This window comes from Patagioenas fasciata, chromosome 1 (assembly GCF_037038585.1).
Source record: "Patagioenas fasciata isolate bPatFas1 chromosome 1, bPatFas1.hap1, whole genome shotgun sequence".
Lineage (NCBI taxonomy): Eukaryota > Metazoa > Chordata > Aves > Columbiformes > Columbidae > Patagioenas > Patagioenas fasciata.
The window spans coordinates 201,027,124-201,042,731 of NC_092520.1; the positions used below are offsets into that span (position 1 = coordinate 201,027,124).

General features: G+C 45.8%; 2 protein-coding genes across 9 annotated transcripts in view; one reads left to right on the forward strand and one right to left on the reverse strand.

Annotated features, from left to right (window-relative positions):
• Positions 1-9,052, forward strand: part of SRPK2 (SRSF protein kinase 2) — a 140,382-nt gene extending 131,330 nt beyond the window's left edge. For 3 of the 5 annotated variants that reach the window (XM_065838110.2, XM_071803443.1, XM_071803442.1), the window contains 4 exons: positions 587-656; positions 1,358-1,450; positions 1,876-1,968; positions 7,390-9,052. In XM_065838110.2, coding sequence (XP_065694182.1) covers positions 587-656; positions 1,358-1,450; positions 1,876-1,968; positions 7,390-7,574 — 441 coding nt within the window. In that variant the 3' untranslated portion in view covers positions 7,575-9,052. The remainder of the gene's footprint in view (positions 1-586; positions 657-1,357; positions 1,451-1,875; positions 1,969-7,389) is intronic. The other 2 variants (XM_065838075.2, XM_065838084.2) reach the window with 2 other exon arrangements.
• Positions 9,053-10,767: 1,715 nt separating this feature from the next.
• Positions 10,768-15,608, reverse strand: part of KMT2E (lysine methyltransferase 2E (inactive)) — a 65,685-nt gene continuing 60,844 nt past the window's right edge. For 3 of the 4 annotated variants that reach the window (XM_071803439.1, XM_065838062.2, XM_071803441.1), the window contains 4 exons: positions 14,426-14,514; positions 14,205-14,324; positions 13,956-14,047; positions 10,768-13,060 (listed from right to left, as the gene is read on the reverse strand). In XM_071803439.1, the coding sequence (XP_071659540.1) occupies positions 11,546-13,060; positions 13,956-14,047; positions 14,205-14,324; positions 14,426-14,514 (1,816 nt within the window). In that variant the 3' untranslated portion in view covers positions 10,768-11,545. The remainder of the gene's footprint in view (positions 13,061-13,955; positions 14,048-14,204; positions 14,325-14,425; positions 14,515-15,608) is intronic. The other variant, XM_071803440.1, reaches the window with a different exon arrangement.

Below are 15,608 nucleotides of genomic sequence, written 5' to 3' on the forward strand. Positions count from 1 at the left end.
AATGAATATTTAGAAATAGCTCTCTCTCAGCTTCATTAACTTATGCATATTTAACATGATCAAGAGACAGCACACTAATGTGCTAAACACGTTTAATGTCAGCTTACACAGACACCCCGTGCAGGTGATGTGTTCAGAACCGCATCCTCCGCAGCTGGATGCTGTTTGCTGGGAACCAGCACAGGGCTGCTCAGCAGTCCCAAATCCTCCCTGCTCAGCACATGGAGCCCTGGGGTCGCTGGCTGGGGAGGGACCACGGTTCCATATTCTGTGTCCGTCTCCTTTGTTCATCCCAGCTGAGTGGGCAGAGCCGCTGGGATTCGGATGTGCTGCCCGTGGCCAAACGTGGGGCTGTGTGTGGGGCTGCCGGGGGTTCCTGCCACAGCCCGGGCTCCGCTGTCCCGGCGCTGCAGGTGTGACAGTCCCCAGGTAAGTGGCCTCCCCTGAGCCTCAGGTCCAGTTGTCGTCTTTGAGCTTCGAATGTTCGTTCCCTCTTGGTTCTGAGATAGTTGTGATGTTTTGCTGACATCTTAAGATCAAAAATGTTATTTCTGAAATACCCATAAATGTGTATGTTATGTTATAGGCTTTTGAGCTAGCAACTGGAGATTATTTGTTTGAACCACACTCTGGTGAAGACTATTCCAGGGATGAAGGTATGAATCTTTTGACATATTATATTTCTGTATATTTTCACACTCTTCTGGAATTTCCAGTGAGCTTACAATGGGGTTAAGTTTTGTATTTGAGTGAACTGTTCATCCACATTGTTTTCAGAATATAAATATGATTTTTTTCTTTTTAGTTTTAAGTTCCATCACTAGCAATGGGTGGGCATAAACTGCCTTCTGCAGATACTCATCTACTTAACAACTGCCTGAAGGAATTAAACTGCCCTTCTTGTAAGATTGCATATGTGTGGAAACTTGATTGAGAATAACAACATTTTAGTTTAGAAAAGAAACAAACATTTAAACTTTGTAGTTTTTTCTCTTTATAAGAGTGACGCTGGAATAATGTTTACATTGTGTATTTTTATTTGAGTTAGGCGATTACTAATTTTTTTTTAAATCAGAATTAACTCCTGCTTCCATCTGTATACCTGTCCATTTTCATGCTTGTTTGCTTGTAAGTGCTCTTTGCAGTGGTAATGTGGGCATCATTCATGGTTCCTAAATGCTGCTGATGATGCCAGAGCTCTGCTGATCCTGGAAACCTCTGCATGGATTTGCTGCAAACATTGTTGATTTGAAACTATTTCTGATTTTTTACTAATTCCAGTTTCTTTCCTCTTCTTTTTATCCCATCCTTTCCCTGCCCCCTCCACTCCCGTATCCTTTTTTTCTCTCCCTCATAGACCACATAGCACACATCATAGAGCTGCTAGGCAATATCCCAAGGCACTTTGCTCTATCTGGAAAATATTCTCGGGAATTCTTCAATCGCAGAGGTAGTACCTCTTCTTTTTGAAAGGTGCCGTGATGCAGACAGAAGTGGAATTGCTGTGGCTGGTTGTAGCTTGTCCCGCTGAGGAGCATTTCCTGAAATCACACAACAAAAATTGTTGAAAAACAAAATACACAGGAATCTGTGACAATTTTTTTTTTCTTAGCTTAATGTTCTGAAAAATGACTATTGGTACATTTTAAACTGCACAGCAAAACTTGTTTGTAGCAGCTGATACTCAAATGCTGTTTTGAGAAGGAAGTTTTGCTGAAAACATCTTTCCAAATTAGCCACCAAGCTGCTTGCACATCTTTTTTTACCCAGATCAATCTATTTCTGTCTGTACCGGGCCAGTGTTAGTGTGTGCATGCAATGTACTGATTAAACTGTTGTATGTTTCTGTTTTGCTGGCAATGTTCTCCAATGCAGACCACATAGCATTGATCATTGAACTGCTGGGAAAAATCCCTCGAAAATACGCTATGTTGGGGAAATATTCCAAGGAGTTTTTCACCAAAAAAGGTAACGGTATTTATGCAACACTAATTTAAAGCATAATACTATCCAAAAGGAGAATATGTTCTTTTATGGGTACTGAAGAAATATATCCATTTAAATGGAGAGCTTGTACTAAAGAAGAATTTTGGTGTAAACTTGGCTTTCTGAGAAAAGCCACGATTTGCAGTATTCGTTTCAATATTCCGTTTAAAATTAATTTTGGGATGTACTCAACAACGTGTGGATTCTAACATATGTCTGTGTCTATCTGTTGTCCTGTGTTCCTGTAAATGTAAGGAATCAAGTGATGTGTAGCTTGTAAGGTGATGGAAAATCATCTGTCAACTGCTTTTGATCGTATGTGGTGGTCCAGCAGGTGATACTGCTAAAGAATACCGGAGGTGGGGGGGGAGTACCTGGGAGATGGGCACGGAGCCGTGTGCAGTCAGTGCTCACGCTCCTGTAAGCTCCCTGCAGAGAGAGGGTGCAGGAAGGACGGCTGTGACGGGACGGAGCGCGCTGCTCCGCTCTGCACTGCGCTGTCTCGCGGAAAATGCACCGAGTTACCGTCATGCCTGACACCGCAGCCAGAGATGATGACTTGGCTGTGTTTGGCATTATACAGAAATGCAACTCGTCTACAATCAGTTGCTACAAGAAAGTAATTAACCTGAGCAGACGCACTGGGCCTGGCGGTTCTGTCTTTCATACTTTGTCTTTGCTCAGCCTGCTCTTGAAGATGGGTTCTTGACATGTGAGGGAATGTGGTGATGCTTCAAGTGTTTTTTGTCCCCTCAGTGCACAAGACAGCACTGTGTTGTGTTGAGGGACTGGGTATGTCAGGAGCACCCCATCACGCAATGGGAGAACATCTGGGGATGCTGACCACAGCTGGCGAGCGTGCGTCCTGCAGCGCAGCGCTGCGGCTCCCTGGAGCCCTGCCACCCGTGCCGGAGCGCACAGCTTGTCGGTAGTGCCCACCGGCTTGATCGGGCACGTGGGGCACTGCGGGCTGAGCTGCGGGGGTCACAGGGCAGGAAACAGTCCAGTGAATCTTCTTCTTGTTGTATTAGAACTGTCTGTTCCATGTGAGGGTGTTTCTGGTACGGCAGGAACCTCTGTGGGAAGAAGGGCACCAGTGAGGATCAGGGAGGTGGAGCAGCTGCTGTTTGAGGGAGTCTAACTAATGACTGAGGCTTTTGGTTGTGGGGGGGAGAAGGTTGCTGGAGGAATAATAAAGGTTTACAAAATGGGAAGACAGTGGATAAGCTGTTGTGCATCAGCACCCACTGAGAGCTGGGGGACAGCCAGTGGAACTTGCACGGGGTGACTTTAAAACAAGCGCTTCCCCCCGCAGCAGTGAGTGTTGAATCCCACGCACATGGGGTCATAGAGACAGGCCCTGTCAGCAGCGCAAAACCCACCGCAGGTTACATGAGATGAACAAACTCAGGGCCGAGAGGCCTGTAGGGGTATAAAGCAGTAAAAGGGCTGGGCAGGAGGTACCTGCCCAGGTATGTTTATGGGTTTATGTTTATGGCAATCCCAGGAACAAATACAGGCTGGGTGGAGAATGGGTTGAGAGCAACCATGAAGAGAAGGATTTGGGGATGTTGATTGATGAGAAGCTCAACATGACCTGGTGATGTGCACTTGCAGCACAGCAAAACAACCATGTCCTGGGCTGCATCAAAAGAAGTGTGTCCAGCAGGTCAGGGAGGTGATTCTGCCCCTGTACTCTGCTCTGGTGAGACCCCACCTGGAGTCCTGCGTCCAGCTCTGGGGCCTCCAACACAGGACAGACATGGACCTGTTGGAGCAAGTCCAGAGGAGGCCACAAGAATGATCAGAGGGATGGAACAGCTCTGCTATGAAGACAGGCTGAGAGAACTGAGGTTGACCAATCTGGAGAAGGCTATGGGAAGGCCTTCTAGAACCTTCCAGTGCCTAAAGGGAACCTACAAGAAAGCTGGAGAGGGACTTTTTGCAAGGGAATGTAGTGATAGGACAAGGGGGAATGGCTTTAAACTGGGAGAGGGTAGATCTGGATTAGATATAAGGAAGAAACTCTTCCCCATGAGGGTGATGGGGCACTGGAACAGGCTGCCCAGAGAAGCTGTGGATGCCCCATTCCTGGCAGTGTTCAAGGTCAGGTTGGACAGGGCTTTGAGCAACCTGGTCTAGTGGAAGGTGTCCTTGCCCATGGCAGAGGGGTTTGGGACTAGGTGATCTTTAAGGTCCCTTCCAACCCAAACCATTCTATGACTCCATGACAGGAGCTGCAGCTGCTGGAGCGAGGGGCAGAGCCTGCAGAAAGGCTCGCAGCCCTCCCTGCCTGCACCCACTGTCAGGGACAGGTACTGAAATACAAAGACCCTGCAGCCAGACCCCCATGAAGATGGGGTATCTCACATTCCTGTTTGTCACTTTGTACCAGAGGGGTTGACATTTTCCAATGACTCCATAAAATCTTAAAATGTCCATGATGCCAGTGGTGTTTGTGGTACACAAAGAGGGTGGTTTCACTTGCCTCTGTGGGCTTCTTCCACTGCAAAGTCCTCTGGGTACTTCAGTGGCTTCCTCAGAGGCACCATCTGCTGACGTTCTGGGCAGGATTTAAGCGCTTCAAAAGACTTGCTTCACCCACCACGCAACATGTAACTGCAAGTTTGCTGTGCAATCCTAGAGCGTACTGGACCCCACCTGTTTTACTGGAAACACAAAATGTCAAATGCAGGACGAAGGAGTAACAGCCCAAGCTGCATTTTCAGATCATACCAGTCATTCTGCTGTCTCAAGTCAGGAAAACAAATGCTTTGTGGAGGAAAAATGGAGATGTTGAGTTTTCTGCTCACTTTTTAAAGACTTTTTCATGGAGTTGGGCACCAGATACCCATGTCCTCGGCCACCCCAGCACCGCCAGCCTCTCTGGTGCCCCGGGAGGGTTTGTGTCTGCTGGGCTGGCAGGGGTGACCGACTGCATCCCCGGCCAGCGAGCTGCTGCGTTGGGTCCTCACCTGCTGTGGCCTGAGCGCTTGAGATCAGATGAAAATACATTTTACCAGAGACCTCTGTTTAAGGTGGCCTTCCCTGGAGCTTTAGGGTGGAAATGGGATGGACCCACCACAATAAAACAAAATCTTTGAGTTTCTTGGCCCCCTCAGTTGTTTGTATTGCCTTTTACTTACCTTATTTTGTTTCCATGGTCAGCACCATGATCTTTATTGGAATCTGAAGCACTAGTTTAATTCTTGGCCGCCACACAGATAATTTTTACTCTATTCCATCTTCTTAAACACTTTTACAATCTTCACAGAATTTCTTGTGGCAGGATTCAGCCCATAGTGCTAAAATAGTTTGTTCCTCAGCAGGAGGAAACTCCAGAATATTGTGTTGTGCAGGGTGTGCTGGGCTTAGCTTGGGTGTTTCAAACCCAGCCTCCACAAAATAAGAAGAGTATTCGAACAGTATGAACTCGCCTTCCACAGTGACACCAGGAGGCTCATCTTGCAATCTTACTTTATACAGCCTGAGGGAGGAAACTGAAACTGTATAATTTGAATAGAAAGACGAAGACAGTGCGCGCACACGCACTCCCCCAAAGTTAGTCTAGTTTGGTAAATAATTATGGCAACCCTTGCAATGGATGCTGTGAGCTGCAGGAGCTGTGGACACAACCTCATGATTTTTTTGGTAGCCATTTTTTGCTTGCAGTCCATAACAGGTCACTGTTTTCTGTCACTTTTTGGCAATATTTTTAATGCGTTCTTATTAGAAAGTTTACTCCCTGTTAGTAGTCACTGATACATGCTTCTTGAAACCTTCAAAGGAGTTAAGGTTTTCAGCACTTAAATTTCAGAGTTGCACAAAGATTTGAAGGCGCTGAGAGTGCGCCTGGAAGTGAACACAGCGCTCCGAATTCACACCGCGGGTCGGTCTGGGACCCAGGCAGCATTGCGGTGTTTGACTGGCGGGTTCTGCTGGAACATGGACACGCTTGTGCTGTAAATGACAGACACGAGCCAGCAGCAGACACGGTGGTCTCTGTCAGCGCCCCTCCTGCCCTGTGGGGTGGAAAGAGGACACAGGGCCAGCGGTGGGCAGCACATCTTCGCTTTCTGTCATCAGCAGGTCTCTTGCAAGTGATCAACCATTTGCACACTTGCTCTTCTGGGGTCTTTATGGCAGCACCTGGAGAGTTGCTTTGTCGTGTTGCATCCTGCCTGAAACCTTCTGCGGTCGCCTGAGGTAGCAGAACCATGTCCTGCTGGGCCTGTGGCAGGTTTAATCTGTTGCATTCAGATGCTCAGGCTCTCTGGGACAGTGTGAAGACATGGGTTTCTTCTCCTGCCCTGGAGCTTCTGCAGCCACAGGGATGTACAGAAACTCAGACCTGTGAGCTGACATCTGGTGGTGTTTTATGGGCAGTAGATTATAGTTGAGGACAACAATAAGGTTGCCAAACCACTTTGCTTACAAATAGTATGGCCTGCGTGTCCCCATAGCAGATGGTGTAGTGTGTTTGTCAAGCTGTGGGTGCGTGGTGTTCAGCTTCCAGCGTTGGGTGAGAACCCATCACCCTCCTCAGCAGTTCAGGGCACATCATGGGTTCACCACAGGGGTCTCTGAAGCGGGTTCTGTAGTGCCACACAGAGACTGACGGGCTCAGATTTATGCCCGGGAAGAAGGGAGATGACAATGGAGGAGCAGGGAGCAGCAGAAGAGTTTTCCCCATCTTGCCGGATGACCCGTGGATAGACCTGGATAATACTGCTGGTTCGAATGGGGGAAGGGTTCTTGCTTCCTGTGTTTGTTTTGGTCTGAAACACGTTGCCGAGTTGGCCGCATGTCCCCTCTGATGGAACTCAAATCCTGCAGCTGCTGCCACCGCTTGTGCTGGTGGGGCTGAAGGAGACGCGGGCAGCAGTGGCGCTTCCTCCTCAGGAAGGACGGGCCGAGCCTGGCTGGGCGGTGGAGCAAACGGCCGAGTGCCCAACCTCTGCTCGGTGCGCTTGGCGGCGAACGCTGCTCTGCTGTGGTACTGAGGCCTCCATCTGTGGATTGGAGCGGGTTTTGTAAGGCTGGGGTTCGCTGGCTGGCAGGACAGGCCCACGGTGTTCTTTGCCGCGGCATGAGCGTGTGTCAGTGAGTGACCCTGTGTGCAGGAGACAGAGCAAAGCCAGCAGGAGATCCGAAATGGTGCGTACCGTGGAGCCCAGGTGTAAAATACCGTTTGCTGTGGGAATGACCTCCTGGTTTTGACATTGGACATAGCTGTCTCCTGTGAGGACCTCAAGCAAGCTTGTAAAGTGCTGCCCTTCCTAAGCAGTGATTCTCAGCGTGGTCAAGGTGCTGTGAAAGCAGAGTGGGAGAAAAAAACAGAGATTAGTCGTTAACAGGGATAACGAGGTATTTTTCTAATGCCAATAATATTTCTGTTTGCAGGAGAACTCCGACACATCACCAAGCTGAAACCCTGGAGTCTTTTTGATGTGCTTGTGGAGAAGTATGGTTGGCCTCCTGAAGATGCTGCACAGTTTACAGATTTCCTGATCCCCATGCTCGAAATGGTCCCAGAAAAACGTGCTTCAGCTGGAGAATGCCTTCGGCACCCGTGGCTCAACTCTTAGCAGAATCTCCCAGCTGTTTAAAAATACATACATAAAAAGCCAGCAACCACTTTCCGGTGCATCGGACCTAAATGGTGACTGTCACAAATTCTTTAGCAGGATCACACGTGAGCTGGCTGCAATCCTCAGACCTTTGTTTTGCTTGAGGTACTGTTTGACATTTTGCTTTTTGTGCACTGTGTTCTTGGGGAAGGGTAGTTTTTTGTCTTCAGCTGGTAGTTTACTCACCCACTTTCTTCAGAAAACACTTATGGTGTCTTTAAGCATTGTTTCTTGTGTTGTGTGGCATTCAGATGTCGGATTTTTGAACAGAGGAAACCTCCCCCCATGTGTTTTGGCAAGTTTTGTAACTATTTATGAAAAAAAAAAAATATTTTAGCTGATGCATATTATATAATTTACGAGCGTAAGAAATTTATCAAGTCAGAACTGAGTTATGGCGAGGAATTGTACAATTTTATCTTCTGGCAAAGGGACATCATTCTTGTATTATAGTGTATGTAAATGCACCCTGTAAATGTTTATTTCCATTTAAATATGGGACTGGGGACTCAATTTCAGAGTAAAGCGATGAAGTTTTAGAGAGCTTTATAGCAAACCAATTGCATGTAGTGGACTTTAAACTGCTTTAAGGAATTGTGTAAGATTTCTATTCTGTAGCAGTTCCCGTTCATTGGATTTTAAACAAAGTGGCTCTGGTTTACAGGATTTCATTCCCCAAACGGCACTTTAAAGGAAGGCTAGACTTCTTTCTAATAAAGTATGCATTATCATTTAGCACTCCCTTTTAGAACTTTTGCCTATTTTAAGTGCTTTTAAGAAAAGAAAAATAGCAATCTCCCTTACAATGTGATAGTGAAGACATGGTACCATATGGTGTTGCCTTTTTATAAGCACTGTAAGTTGTACTATACCTTAAGGAAAAAAAAAATTAAAAGTCAAGCATGAGAACCACTCTCTGTGTAGAATTACTGCTCTTTTATAATAAAAGTGTGCACTTGGAGTCAGTTAAGGAAGGATATAGCTGCAAATATTTACAGTGCAGTGAGTAAAATAATCCAAGAAGCAAGATCATGCTCATTCCATTCATAGCTTTACATGTTTCTAAACCAAATTGCACTGGCTTTATTTTTTCCCATAACTAGACATACAGTTACCCAGTGTGAGCTGCACGCAACAATTACATGTTTCCTAGGAAAAAAAAGCTGCATAGGCTGAAGCTTATAGGCAATACAGATTTTAGAATGTACAGTATGGAGGTGCGGTTTGGCCTCTTTTAGAAGTCAGTGGGATGAATGTAAGCTTACTTCTGATCTTCGTGTAACGACGGTGCCACTTTTTCTTGACTTTGTCCATATGAAATTTATTCACATGCCTTTGCAATAACTAGATTGTGAGCCGGTAGCCCCATGCTGTAACAATAACCAGTTGTTTGAGGTGCTTGCAGTTGTCTAATTAAAGTGTTTTGTTTTTTCAGACAGTGTTGCTGGTCATTGGACTCTTTGCTGGCTGTGACTCCAGCCCTTAGTGTGCTAGAGGTCCGTGTCACTGCGGGGCGGGGGCGGGAGGAAAAAGTGACAAGCAGCTTTCTGTGTTAATGTATAAAATACATTACCTGCATAAATCGGAGCATCATGGGGGGGTGGGTTACGTTTAAGTGGTTGTGAAGTGAAATGTGACAAAAACTGAAAAAGAGTGTGGCATGGAATGTGTTTAACTGCTGTAAACAAGCAAATGCCGGTGCAGTCACTCATCCAAAAAAAACGCTGCAGAGCCACTGCCACGTGTGACACGTGTGCGTGGGTCAGGAAGACTTGTCCATGTGCCTTCAGCCTCTGCCGCCTGGGCACCTCACCCTGGAACTCTTAATGGCCGTGAGGGTGACAGCGGTGAGGACAATGCTACAGTGGAATCCAGAGCTAGAGGTAAAAATGATGTTTGGCTTTATAGCTGGGCTGGGCGCTGGTAGAGCCGTGTCATGGCAGCTTGTTCTTTAATGCATAGAAAATACAAGCAGGTGAATGAAGTGGCAACTGCGAGCCCAGGTGAGCAACCTCCTGCCTATTGCTTGGCCAGGGTGACATGAGACACCCTAAAGGACCTCATAGCATGTGCTGTTGTGCAGCCCAGGGTCAGCTCCTTGTGCTTCTCCAAGCCCTGGCCCAACAGTCTGTACCTGACTTATGAAGGAGGTGATGGAATGACTGACATGGAGGAGGGTCAGGAGACCCAGGTTTGAGCTGTGGGCCACAGAGGATGATGCAGATGTTTTCAGTAGACCAGTGTGGGGTGTTTTTTTCCTGTTGTTGATGGTTTAACCCTGTGCTACTCCTGCTCATGCAAACAGTCTGTGTTTTGCACAGCCAGCAGTCATTCAGGAAACTCTGTCTAGTGTATAGGTTTTTTTAACCAACAGAATTTCTCAATTGTTTGAGGCAAGTCACAATTTAAAGTAGCCCTGATTTTTTTTTTTTTAATTATTAAAAATGATGACCACCTTTTTTTTCAGTGAGTAGGAACAGCCACTTCCCCTCCTGTCCCGTCAGGTATTTCTTCTCTGGTTCTGAGGCAGAGCCATGGAGAACAGTCCTGTTGTGTGAGCAGAACAGTGTGGTCACTGCTGCCATGCACAGACCTTGTCACACACCAGTTACCAAATAACAGCACCAGCGCTGCTGCTCTTCAACAGCAGGAATAAACTACTTCCTTAAAAAAGCAAAAATACTGCTTCCCCCCTTCCAGCACCACTCAGCTCTCCTTTGAGCAGGGAGGCTGGAGGGCAGGGTGGGCAGTGATGACCAAGGTAGGGCTACAACTGCAGCAGAGTGTTTTTAAACTCTCTAGGAAGTCTGACAAGGCCTCAGTCCCCAGAAACTGCACCCACAGGAGATCCTCAGCACCCAGCAGAGGAGGCAAACAGGACTGTGGTGCAGTCTGCAGGTGGTACTGTTGTCAGTGCAAACACTGATTAACCCATCAGCCCCTGCTGTGTTTGGAATGATTTCTCCTCCCTCCAGACTCACCAGGGGACACAACCCCCCTCCCACAGCCAGTTCCACCTCTGTCCATGCTACAGCAGCAAAGCCACGGCTGGAACTGCAGGGAACAGCCTCACAGTGACTGCAAGGGGGTGTTCGTTTTACAGATGTGAGGCCAGCTCCCTGAACACACACCACCCTTTCAGGACAAGCAGTTAAAACTGACATAATTGTGATTTATTAACATGAATTAAAATGCCCAACCAGTGCTGCAATGTGACAGTATATTAAAAAAAAAAATTAAAGATCATATACTGTACTACTTTCACAAAGATCACACTTTCCTTTTTTTTTGCAAAAGAGACTTATTATATACAATACTATATCAAATGAAAGCAGCTTTAAGCAATTTTACAAGCAAAAGAAATACAATATTTACAGCACTCGTCTGAGACATTAGAAACAGTCTATACATTAAATTACATTTTCTGCAAATAACTGATGAAACAAAAAGCCATGTCCACACCAAAACTATAAAAAATTTGTATTGCATTGTTTTCTATCTCTATGCACACAAAGAACTGTTGACAGGAGAGAATGGGAAAAAAAAACTGTTAGTGCCATCACTTAGCCTGTGTTGTACTTATTTAATTACACATGTATAAAAGTAATATAGAAAACATTCACTAAATGAATTTAACTGCAACAATAAAATTTTAAAGATTATGCAGCATCAAACCTACTGCCAGAAAAAACAGCTGGAATGTTCACTTACAAAATAAAAAGAAATACCTAATACTGGCTTAACAGCACATTTTCAGGAATTTTAAAAAGCAAAAAATGGAAAGAATACAATGAAAGAGCACTGGTGTTTGCTTTTATACAAAGTATCATGTACAAGCTTTAAAAAGTACCTGGAATAGGTACATATGAAATATATACAGTTTATATTACAGAACACTTTAAAAATGTTGAGAATTAAAGGGATCCTTGTCAATGCCACCCTGACCCATGGTAATTGTTCTGAAAAGTGGGCGGCACCTGTGCTCTGTGAATGGGGATCTGTCCCGGCACCGGCGACGCCTGCTGCGGCCCCTGCACGGCGTGGGGCAGGGACACGGGGCCGGGGTGCGGGCAGAACCCCGAAGCGGTGGGGGTGGCGATGCTGTTTGGTCCTTGAGGTTGGATGTGAGGACCCTGACCGGGGAGCGGGCAATGAGGTCCTGTTCCAGCAGGCTGATGTTGAGGCCCAGGTCCTAATGTTGTGTGGTGGGGGGCTTGTGAGGAATAGGAGGAGACACTCGTGTGAGCATTTGAAGGAAAGTGGGGGGGTCCTTGATGAGATGGGTGGTGTAACCCTTGTGCTGATGCTGGGTGATGCCCCGAGCCTATAACGTTGGAGGGTGGGGGCGGAGGGGGAGGAGGTGCAGAGTTTACAACATGCTGGTGTTGTGCTTGCAAACCTTGGTGTCCAGTTGAAGGATGGGGAGGTTGGTGGTGGGGGAGAGGACCTGGTGGTGGGGGCGGTGGCGGCAAATGGTGACCAGCAGCTTGAGAATGAATGTGCGATCCAGGAGCTACTGCCACGGCGTGAACCGGACCGACAACGTGTGCTACACAGTGCTGCTGATGAGTACTTTGCTGCTGTACAAGGTGAGGTCCCGGAGCAGGTGGTGGTGGAGGAGGAGGAGGAGCAGCAGACGCCGACGCCTGGTGATGAATACTGGGGTTCTGAGAGGGCAAAAAATGGCCCGCAGTTACGTGGTGTCCCGGCACCGTTTGCTGACCCGCAGTGCCAGGAAGTGCTTGATTTGGTCCAGATGAAAACACAGTCTGTTGGGGGATGCTGCCCTTCAGCTGAGCGTAACTCTGAAAGTTTCCAGAGGGCTGCTGGTTTTGATAGTAAGTAGAAGAAGGGGGTGGGGGGGGTGGGGGAGGTGGGGCACTGCTGTTCAAATTTTGTTGGTTAAACTGGCTGTAAGAAGCTGAAGATTGTCCTGAAGACGTCTGAGTAAAGTGGGGTCCGCTCGCCTGCTGCTGGTTACTGGGCTGAAGGGTCGGTGCTGCCGGATAGAAGTTTCGGTGTGTTTCCCTCTGGGGTGTTCCGACTTGAGGTGACTGTGGGTGATGAGGTCTGTAGGGAGATCCCAGCTGCTGCGAGGGAGGCTTTGGTGAAAGGTAACCATGCTGCACGGGCGCGTGAGGGGTCGAAGGCTTGGGAGTATTTTCTACGTGAGGAGAAGGGGGGCAATGCAGCTTCAAAGGTGCAGAGGGCAACTTCTGTGAGTGAGGAAGTTGCTCAGCAGAACTGCGCAGATGCGACTGAGATGGCTGATTTTTTGAAAGTGCTTGGACGTTATTTGTCAGCTGTTTTTGTTGCAGCTCGGATTTTGGATGATTCGCACATTCGGCCTCAGGCGCATTAGCTGCAGTTTCCCAGTGCGAATCTGGTTTTGTGGGTGTTTTCCCAAGTGACTGCGTTGAAACTACAGGACTCGGTGAAGAGGGCTAGAAGGAAAACAAAGCAAGTCAGTGCAAAACATTTGAAATATCAAACTATGCATGCACTAAGCTAAAAAGAACTCCTCAGAATATTATTCTCTCTGCTGATGATGAAAAGAAGTGTTGAGGCACAGGATATATATTTGATATAAGAAAACCAGCGAAAGTACAAAGCCCACGCTTGCCAAGACTATTTTTAGCAAGTACACATCGATCATTCTTGAGAGCCAAAGACTAGCAAGCGTAAAGCAGTAACAGAAATATGACCCATCAGGTCCAAATCAGATCTGTTCAAGTTTTAGTTTTCTAGGTCTAAAAGAAATAATTCCAGACAAGATCATTTACAAAAATAAAGCTATTTTTAGAGTGATTTAACACTTTTAAACTGGCGTAGTGTTCAAGCAAGCATACTAAACATTACAACCTGGATTACTTCACTTAATACTGTACAAGCAGCTACTCATCATCCTTCTCTGTATCAGTGCCTGATCAACAGGGCCAAGCCCTGACACAGCAAGAGCAAACTCTTGTTCAGAAGTATGTAAATCACATTACTACTGTCAATTCCACCCGCCTGTTCTTCAGCATTCAACCAGCACAACTGCAGTGATACTGAATCCACTGATACAATCTCTTCTGTGTCCACAGAATGCAAGATCATACGTAAACAGGCATAGCTACTGAAAGAACAGAACACAACCCAAATTTTCAGCATGTATGGACTACCACAAATACTCTCACAAATGTTTACCTATGATAAATTATTGCACAGAAAGGTTATGTATATAAATGTTGATTTAAGAAGTAAATTGTGAGATCAACACTTTTTTAGATAAATCAGATGTACGTACATTCTACAACATGCACGAACCCACATGTGCCTGCATACACTGAGCATTACCTTGCTTGCTTTTGAAGGACTCTTGCAAGTCTTTTGTGAACTATCTGGGGACGGACACTCAGAAGTAGGCTCTGGATTTTCAGGATCAGGCTCTATAGACATAAAGCAGAGATATAGATAAAAGTGGGAAAATCGAGTCTTGCAGAGATCACTAAGCACTTAAATGGCTCTTTTAAAAGTCAAATATAAAGTTGTTGTAAGTGACTATTCAATATGTCAAGTGTCATATGAGGTCATCTGCTTACTGACCTTCCATAAATTCAGTGAAAGAAGGGACCTTAAGCTGCAACTGGGAAATGAGATTTGAATGAGATGAAGGTGGAGACTGAACATGAGACGGTGAGCATGGGCTACAGGGTGATTCTCCCCCTACAGATGAAGCAGACCCAAACACAGTATTAGAACGATTACAGACTGCCATGGGGGAACTGGTTAGATGTATCTGCCTTCCATGTGATAAAGCAACTTACCACTGTCCTTGTCTTTCCTATGATCACTGAGAAGTAAAGCTCGCTGATAACTTCGTTCTCTCACTTGTTCCACAGAGGTTGATGCAGTCCTGGAAGAGAGCAGCACGGTTTGCAAGTAAGAGGATGTACTCCCACTGACCCAACTTAGGAAACATACGTGCAAACGCTGGGTCAGATAAAGCTGACAATGCTGATTGCATGTGAGAGCCAAATAACTGGCTATACATAAGGAATGCCATTTGTTATTTTGTGTCTGTTTTCTTCTGCTTTAAATATACAGATTTCCTACAGCCTTGTTACACTCTAAGAATTAACAACTCCTCTTAATATGGAAACAACATCTGTGTATCTGTGGGGTTTTTGATTTTTCTAAACAACTGACAAGTCAAAAACTACACTTGAAAAAAATAAAGGTTGCAGGTACAGCTTCATATTCTCCATTTGTAGAAAACTCTTCTTCCAAAGCTAGAAATAGTATCTTTTTTTTAAAAAAAAAAAAAAAAAAGAATTTGCTCTTTAATAGTGGATCCACAATCATAAATACTCCACAACTAGACATATATCTCTGTTTAAGATTCTACATTTAACTTGCCAGACAGGTCTGTCATTTCATACCCACTATCTTGTGTCTTATAATCAATTACATCTACCAATCACAATTGATCAAGAAGAACGAATCTACAAAACCCAGTTTTTCCTTCAGGCAAGAACATACACCATTACTTTACAAAACTGTTGTACTAAAATAAATTTTGGTGCTTTCTGCAGGATTACTGCAAAAACTTACTAATAAGTTCTTCCTTGTTTTGTCCGTTTTCCATGTTCTTCGCTTACACTATAGTACACTACTTTCTGCATAGTAAACTTACAGCCCCTTTTCTGTGAAATTCTGAAGTCTGCACTCATGTTCTCCCTTCAAGTGGCTCTACAAAATCCTTCTATTCTAGAATAGCTGGAGCATCTGAGCAGGATATTCAGCTCCTCAGCCCCCATTCAACCCCAACACTGTTAGGCCTTCACCACAGCACAAAGATCATCTGCAGGTTTATTTTGTGCTAATTAACAATTTGGAGACAGTAACCAAAAATGTACTGGAAAACGTGCAATGATTACGCAGACTGGAGCCGTTCTATCTTATCCCCCCTTCACACTATCTCTCCCCAGGTTTTGGTTGTTGGGAGTA